The 8,931-nt window shown below is 51.0% G+C and overlaps 1 protein-coding gene across 1 annotated transcript; it reads left to right on the top strand.

The window, feature by feature from the left end:
- The first annotated feature begins 259 nt into the window (after window positions 1-259).
- Window positions 260-1,651, top strand: LOC119352327. Its single transcript, XM_037619006.1, has one exon. It carries the CDS (start codon window positions 260-262, stop codon window positions 1,649-1,651), a length of 1,392 nt encoding a protein of 463 aa, XP_037474903.1.
- The last annotated feature ends 7,280 nt before the right edge of the window (window positions 1,652-8,931 follow it).

The raw sequence follows: 8,931 nt of genomic DNA, 5'->3' as shown, positions 1-8,931 counted from the left end.
AATAAAGTTGGGTTTTACCCTAAAAAAAGATGAAGTAGAAAGAAAAACGTTGCACGTAACAAGAAAAATACCTTGTAAACAATCCACTCCGAGTGCCATTCTAGTCTAGAGTAACCTGAGAAAACAAATCCACTTAAGATGCGGATTACGATTAATTAACGATTTGTGACAGTGCAATTATGCGATCCATATAAGCAGAGGAGGAGCACGATTTTGCTTAACGCGAGATTATTAGCTGCTAATTCGATTCCATCCGACCATGGACCTCCGCTGGTCCGTCGAGGTCAAGGGCGGCGAGACCCTGAGATCAGCGCCCGTGCTGAACGGCCGCCGCGGCGTCGTCACCCACGTGTCCCTCGTCCACCCGCCGCCGAGCGCAGCTGGCGGCGGACAGCGCGTCGAAGTCGTGGAAGCCTACGTCAAGACCGTCGACGGCACCCTCGAGCTCGCGTCGCTGTCGTCCGAGAGGCCGCGCGCGGAGCTGCCGCGACCGGTGCTGGTGATGGGCCTCGATCTCTTCTGCTCTCGCGTGAGGCGACAGGGCGGCGACCCCACCGGTGATGTGGCGGTCGCCGTTCGGTTTGAGGGTCTCTTCAACGACGGTTACGTTCTTCCTCCGCCGTTGGAGGACGAAGAGGATCATATGCTGTGGTCGTCGGAGGATGACGACGATGACGACAGCGGGGCCGAGGACGACGAGTCGGTGGGTTCGGATTCGGAAGACTACGACGAAGATGACAGCAGCGGCGAGGAGGAGGAGAGCGACGACGAGGTTGACGGACAAGCGGCCATGGAGAGCAGCGCCCACAATGACATGCTGCTACAGATGGTACACCCCAGCAAGTTCGTCCTCGAGGGAGGTTCGGCGCCGCGGTTCGCCGCCGCTGGGAAGACGGCCGGCTTCATGCAGGTCGCCGCCACGGAGAGGCAAGACGAAGCCGACCTCATGCAGATCCTCGTGCTCTTCCGCTACACCCGCTTCTCGCCATCATCGTGCGGCGTGGAAGCGCGCAGGAGCACGAAAGAGCACCAGCTCCGGTTCATAGCCACAGGCGAACACACGGCGAGGTCGCTGGAGTGGGCCGGATCGTCGCTGGGCCTGCTGATATACCCCCATGGCTTCAGGAAGAAGCTCCAGGAGCTATGGTCCAGCTTGGCGTCGAAGGTGAGCGTCCCGCCGGGAGCAAGACGCGTCGAGGTGTTCGTCGACGTTGGCCTCCTCCGGCGAGCGGACTACACGCTAGCGAGCATGCGGCACATGTGCGCCGCGCTGGAGGGCATGGTGGCGAAGCCGTGGCCCGAGCGCTTCACCGGCATGGAGCTGCACTTGCCAGAGCCGGTGCGGTGCACCAGGGACGCCGACGAGCGGCCGGCAAAGCAGAGGAAGGTCGTTGCAGCCGGGCAGGAGTGCTGCACGGACGTCGGTGAGCAGCCGGCGAACCGAAGGAGGGTTGTTGCCGCCGGGGAGGATTGCCCCGTCTGCTGGCAGCTGCTGGAGGGCGACGACCTCGCCGCGTGGCCGGGCTGCGGCAAGCCCCACGTCTTCCATGGCGCGTGCCTGGAGCAAGTCCTCAAGATGAGCGAGACGTGCCCGCTTTGCAGGCGCAACCTGTACATCGAGCCCAAGATGGTAGTCGCCAGCTACACCTAGTACGGGAGTCGCATGGTTGTACTGAAAAGTATGTACAGTGTATCAATCTCTTGTAACTATAGTTTGCTCGAATGTTCTTCAGATTTGTTTTTGTTTCTCTGAAGGATAGCATTCATTCACCTGATTGACGATGTATTCACGACTTCATATATCCATGGATTACGTCCTGTGTATTTGTGTATTAATTAGTGTCATATATCCATGGATGGCAAGGGGAAAGAACATGTGTGTTCTGTGGCAAACATGAAACAGTAGATCACTTGTTCTTTACATGTTCTGCAGCAGCTCTAATTTGGAGTCTTATGCAATGTACTTTTGGTCTAAAAAAGACTCCCTCTAATATTGAGGAGTGTCTGGGACCTTGGATTAAAACTTTTTCCAAAGAATATAAAAAAAACTTGTGTTAGTTGGTGTTTCTGCCCTGTTCTGGACACTATGGAAGTGCAGAAATGGGGTGATTTTTTTTAAACGCGGTCCCTTATGGTCCGATTCATTAAAAAAGGTCGAAGAGAATAGCCAGGTTAATTAATGGAAAACCGAGTGAAAATCGTTACAACACGCCCGAAAAACAAGGTCACCCAAACCGAGTGAAAATCGTTACAACACGCCCGAAAAACAAGGCACACAGGGTGACCTGGCAACCCACACAAGAACGCACACACGCCGCCAGAGAGAAAAGCATCGTCGAGGTTGCAACCCGGTGTCATCGTCATCACACCTCCGCGAGGGCGACTCCGACTCCACCATCGACGACCAGCGAAGAAGCCCTCACCACAAACAAGCGTCGAGGCCTGCGCCGGTCGATGCCAAACAGTCAGCCACACACGCCGGCGACCAGGCAGCTCCGACTCTGTCGACGAGCATTGCAGGAGAAAAGCGTTGGGCTTGCGCCGAGCCAGCGCCAGAGCGGCGACCCCTCGAACACGCCGGAAGAGACCGGCTACCAAGACCCATCAGCAAGCCAGCTCCACTCGAAGCCACATCGTTGCCACACAAGAAGCCGCGCAGAACAATCACATCGCCGGACGGACACCTGCCGACCGCGATGTCGCGAGCGTCCAGCCCATGGAGCGTGCAAATGGGATCCAAAGTTCTTCCACGCGACGCCCCAAAGAGGGAAGCGACGATGTCGACGCCGTCGCCCGACCCGACTGGGTCTTAGGCTTTCGCCCGAAGAACTGGATCCAAGGGTGCGTGAAGGGTGGACTCCACGGCGGCGCCTCCAACGAGGTGAAACGACGTCCATAGACGCTGACGCTGTCGGCCGGCAAGAGCGCGGCAAAGCTTTCGCCCGGAGCAACACCCACACCCCCACGCATAGCACCTTCGCTGACCCGCACACCTCCCACGAAGCCATCGCGCCATGGCCAAGCAGGAGCCACCACAATCCTCGCCGCCAGCCAGATGCCGACGAGCCGAACATGGCCGAAACAAGCCAGATCCAGCAACCCACTGCCGCTGCAGCGCCACAGAAGAGCCCCTAGCAGGGAGGGAAGGCCGCCACCCCACCCCAACTCACCGGACGAGCTACCAGATCAGCAGCCGGCCGACCGAAGCCCCAGCCTGAACCACCACGGCACCTAGCCGGAGAAGACACTGCAGGAGGCCTCCAAGACGCGCAACAGAGGAGCCGAGCCTCCCTCCACCGTCCGCGCCAGCCGCCGCCCGCGGATCCCAGATCGGATCGGGACCGAACAGGCCCGACGACCGCGACCTCGCGCACCGCGACGGTGCGCCCACCACCACGACCAGACGTCCCGCCGCACGCCGAAGACCGCCTCCACCGCGAGCAAGGACGCTGCCCCGGAGCCGAACGCCGGATAGCCGCCACCCACACGCGAGATCCCCTCCTCCCGAGCGAGCAACAGCCAGAGAGCACCCCGCCGCCAACGGCTCCGCGCAGGCTTTGCCTGCCGGAGGCCACCGGCGACGGCGAGGAGGAGAGGGGCTGGTGAGGGGAGGCTGCGGGAGGGGCGGGGGTCGCCGCCTGTGTCGCCCTGGGGAGGGAGCGGCGCGGGGGCAGAAGCTCTCCTAAAGGTTGCTTTATGGGGTGATTTTGGATAAGAAAAACTTTATTGATCCAATGACACTGATCAAGATAGTGTGCCACTAGATTATGGATTGATCTATTTTGCAGATAAAAGAGCAACGAAGAAGGGTAATGTAGTTGGGCACAAAACTGCTAGAATGGATCGCAATTGAGGTGTATAGAGCTTCACAAGGATGAAGATTCAATGTGGTGCGTCTGGAATAAAGAGATCTTCATCTGAAGCTTGGTGTTCATGCCCTGGCACCTGTGCTAGTACACTAGTAGAAAAGGGGGCAAAGGTCCAGGCCGGGTCATCCCATTAGTCCCGGTTCAGTCCAGAACCGGGACCAATGGGGGCATTGGACCCGGTTCGTGAGCCCAGGGGGCCGGCCGGGCCACGTGGGCCATTGGTCCCGGTTCGTCTGGACCTTTTGTTCCCGGTTGGTGTGACGAACCGGGACCAATGGGCCTCGCTCCTGGCCCACCACCATTGGTCCCGGTTGGTGGCTTGAACCGGGACCAAAGGCTCCCCTTTAGTCCCGGTTCATGCCACCAACCGGGACCAATGAGGTGCCTATATATACCCCCTCGCATAAGAGCAGAGCACACTGCTCTATTTTTTCTGGCCGAGGGGGAGAGGGCTTGGTGGTGCTCTAGCTCACCTCCTATGCACACAAGGTGTTCGATGGAATGCCCGAGCCACACTACTTAAGCTTTCTTCTCTGCAAGCTCCATTTTCCTTAATATTTATCTAGGTTTAGCGGTCCGTCACACCTCGTCCCCGTCTTCACCGCCGTCGATCACCCGCGCCGAGCTCATCGCCGGCACCACCGTGGTGAGCCTCTTGTTCTTATCTTCTTTCTGAAAGGAAAAAATATTCTTACTTGTATGTTTACATAGATACTTGTATTATTTTCTTACTTTTATTATTGCATCTTATATAGTGCGATGGTTTTGGTATCCGCCCCCGTCGGCCCTCGTCCTGTCTATGATTCGGATGTGGTATACATATTATCTTTATAACTATTGGTTCATTTATTATTTATGAAAATTACGCCGGCCAACGTGACATAGATTTTATTTATGTAGGATGTATGTGAATCGGAAATTCCAACCGACCCTATTGTCGAGAGGTTAAATTTAGTTGAAGAAGAAAACAATTTGTTGAAGGAAAAAATAAAAAAAATGAGGAGGAGAAGATGATATTGGAGTTGCATGTTGCGGATGTCGTCGATGATCACAAGATCAAGATGGATGCAATGCGCTTGAAGATTAGAAAGATAAGAAAATATGTCATTCATACCGAGGCTTGGTATCATTATGCCGTTGGATCAATTGTTACCTTGATTGCGATTATGATCGCATTTGTTTTCGCATTGAAATGTTTTACATAGTTTCAATGTATGGTTTAATTAATTAGATGCTCTGGAGAGCTATATGTTGTTAGATGAGAACTATGTATGTACTTTGGTTTAATGTGATGATGAACTTCTATTAATTTGGACACTTAATTATATATAATGCACGCAGATGAACCGGCAATGGATGTACGGTGACAGACACACCTCCGAGTGCATTAAGGGCGTGCATGAGTTTCTCGATGCGGCTGAGGCAAACAAGCAGAATGGTTTTATGTGTTGTCCATGCACTGAATGTGGGAATACAAGGTCTTACTCTAACCGGAAAATCCTTCACTCCCACCTGCTTTACAAGGGTTTCATGCCACACTATAATGTTTGGACGAGGCATGGAGAAATATGGGTTATGATGGAAGACGGCGAAGAAGAAGAGTACGATGACAACTATGTGCCCCCTGAATACGGTGATACTGCAACGGGGGGAGCTGGTGAAGATCAAGAGGAACCAGATGATGTGCCCAATGATGCTGCAACAGGTGAAGCTGCTGAAGATCAAGAGGAACCAGGCGATGTGCCCGATGATGATGATCTCCGTCGGGTCATTGTCAATGCAAGGACGCAATGCGAAAGTCAAAAGGAGAAGCTGAAGTTCGATCGCATGTTAGAAAAAAAGGGTTGTACCCCAATTGCGAAGATGACAACACAAAGCTCGGTACCGTACTGTAATTGCTGCAGTGGAAGGCAGAGAATGTTGTGGCTGACAAAGGATCTGAGAAGCTACTGAAAATATTGAAAAAGAAGCTTCCAAAGGATAACGAATTGCCCGACAGTACATACACAGCAAAGAAGGTCGTATGCCCTCTAGGATTGGAGGTGGAGAAGATACATGCATGCCCTAATGACTGCATCCTCTATCGCGGTGCATACAAGGATCTGAACGCATGCCCGGTATGCGGTGCATTGCGGTATAAGATCAGACGAGATGACCCTGGTGATGTTGACGGCGAGCCCCCCAGGAAGAGGGTTCCTGCAAAGGTGATGTGGTATGCTCCTATAATACCACGGTTGAAACGTCTGATCAGAAATGAAGAGCATGCCAAGTTGATACGATGGCACAGTGAGGACCGTAAGAAAGACGGGAAGTTGAGAGCACCCGCTGACTGGTCGCAGTGGAGAAAAATCAAGAGAAAGTGCTGGGATGAGTTTGCAAAGGACCCAAGGAAAGTATGGTTTGTTTTAAGCGCGGATGGCATTAATCCTTTCGGGGAGCAGAGCAGCAATCACAGCACCTGGCCCGTGACTCTATGTATGTATAACCTTCCTCCTTGGATGTGCATGAAGCGGAAGTTTATTATGATGCCAGTTCTCATCCAAGGCCCTAAGCAACCCGACAACGACATTGATGTGTACCTAAGGCCATTAGTTGAAGAACTTTTACAGCTGTGGAATGGAAACGGTGTACGTACGTGGGATGAGCACAGACAGGAGGAATTTAACCTAAAGGCATTGCTGTTCGTGACCATCAACGATTGGCCCGCTCTTAGTAACCTTTCAGGACAGACAAACAAAGGATACCACGCATGCACGCACTGTTTAGATGACACTGAAAGTATATACCTGGACAAATGCAGGAAGAATGTGTACCTGGGCCATCGTCGATTTCTTCCGACCAACCATCAATGTCGAAAGAAAGGCAGGCATTTCAAAGGCGAGGCAGACCACCGGAAGAAGCCCGCCATGTGTACTGGTGATCACGTACTCTCTATATGATCAATGATTTACACGTAATATTTGGAAAGGGTCCCGGCGGACTAGCTGTTCCGAATGATGCTGAGGGACACGCACCCATGTGGAAGAAGAAATCTATATTTTGGGACCTACCCTACTGGAAAGACCTAGAGGTCCGCTCTTCAATCGACGTGATGCACGTGACGAAGAACCTTTGCGTGAACCTGCTAGGCTTCTTGGGCGTGTATGGAAGACAAAAGATACACCTGAGGCACGGGAGGACCTACAACGTTTGCACGAAAAAGATGGCATGCCTCCGAAGCAGTATAAAGGTCCTGCCAGCTACGCTCTTACGAAAGAAGAGAAAGAAATCTTCTTTGAATGCCTGCTCAGTATGAAGGTCACGACTGGCTTCTCGTCGAATATAAAGGGAATAATAAATATGTCAGAGAAAAAGTTTCAGAACCTAAAGTCTCATGACTGCCACGTGATTATGACGCAACTGCTTCCGGTTGCATTGAGGGGGCTTCTACCGGAAAACGTCTGATTAGCCATTGTGAAGCTATGTGCATTCCTCAATGCAATCTCTCAGAAGGTGATCGATCCAGAAATCGTACCAAGGCTAAAGAGTGATGTGGCGCAATGTCTTGTCAGTTTCGAGCTAGTGTTCCCACCATCCTTCTTCAATATCATGACGTATGTCCTAGTTCATCTAGTCGACGAGATTGTCATTCTGGGGCCCGTATTTTTACACAATATATTCCCCTTTGAGAGGTTCATGGGAGTCCTAAAGAAATATGTCTGTGACCGCGCTAGGCCAGAAGGAAGCATCTCCATGGGCCATCAAACAGAGGATGTTATCGGGTTTTGTGTTGACTTCATTCCTGGCCTTAAGAGGATAGGTCTCCCTAAATCGCGGTATGAGGGGAGACTGGCTGGAAAAGGCACTCTTGGAAGTGACTCAATAATATGCAGGGACGGATATTCTTGGTCTCAAGCACACTACACAGTTCTATAGAACTCTATCTTGGTGACCCCGTATGTCGATGAACACAAGAACAGTCTGCGCTCCAAACACCCGGAGCAGTGCGACAACTGGATTACATGTGAACACATCAGGACTTTCAGCAGTTGGTTGGAAACACGTCTCAGAGGTGACAACACTGTTTGTGATGAGCTGTACTTGTTGTCCAGGGGACCATCTTTGGCTGTATTGACTTACAAAGATACGAGATAATGAGAATACATTTTACACGATCGCCCAAGATCAAAAGAGCACCAGCCAAAACAGCGGTGTCCGCTTTGATGCAGCAACCGAGAGCGGAAAGGACACATATTATGGTTACATAGTGGACATATGGGAACTTGACTACGGACATGATTTTAAGGTCCCTTTGTTTAAGTGTGAATGGGTCAATCTGTCAGGAGGCGGGTACAGGTAGACCCACAGTACGGAATGACAACGGTGGATCTGAAAAATCTTGGGTACACTGATGAATCGTTCGTCCTAGCCAATGATGTGGCATAGGTTATCTATGTGAAGGACATGTCTACCAAACCGAGAAAATGAAAAGATAAGGAAGCGAATACATCATATGATGAGCCAAAGCGCCACATAATTCTTTCAGGAAAAAGGGACATCCTGGGAGTGGAGGGCAAGACAGACATGTCTGAAGATTATGAAAAGTTTCATGAAATTCCTCCCTTCAATGTCAAGGCTGACCCAAGCATCCTGATAAACGATGAAGATTATCCATAGTTACGGCACAATAAGCAAATGACACAAGCGAAGAAAAAGTAAAGACTTTCTCCCGCAACTATTATGATGATACCATGCCAACTTTGTAACACACGAGTATGCTATGCCAACTTTTTCAGAGTTCATTCGAAAACTATGAATTTAGGTCGAATTTTCTCTATAGGTGCATCTATGTTCATTTTTTAGTAAAGTTAATCACAAACTTGTGATTCACACAAATTTCAAAGAATTCAAATTTTAACTATTCAAATTTGAAAACTAATGGCACTAACAGAAAGTTTATAATTTTTCTAAAACTAATGGCACTAACAAAAAGTTTATAATTTTGCTGACCTAAAAGCAAAAAGAAATAAAAAATAAAGCAAAAAACAAAAGAAAATAAATAATGCAGAAAACAAAACAAAAA

The sequence above is a fragment of the Triticum dicoccoides genome, chromosome 1A (assembly GCF_002162155.2).
Source record: "Triticum dicoccoides isolate Atlit2015 ecotype Zavitan chromosome 1A, WEW_v2.0, whole genome shotgun sequence".
In the NCBI taxonomy this organism is placed as follows: Eukaryota; Viridiplantae; Streptophyta; class Magnoliopsida; order Poales; family Poaceae; genus Triticum; species Triticum dicoccoides.
The sequence above is the reverse complement of the archived record's forward strand: the minus strand, read 5'-3'. Positions and strand labels throughout refer to the sequence as shown.

Bases quoted from the DNA above. Each gene is read 5' to 3' on its own strand.
- LOC119352327 (XM_037619006.1), top strand. From the start codon at position 260: ATGGACCTCCGCTGGTCCGTCGAGGTCAAGGGCGGCGAGACCCTGAGA.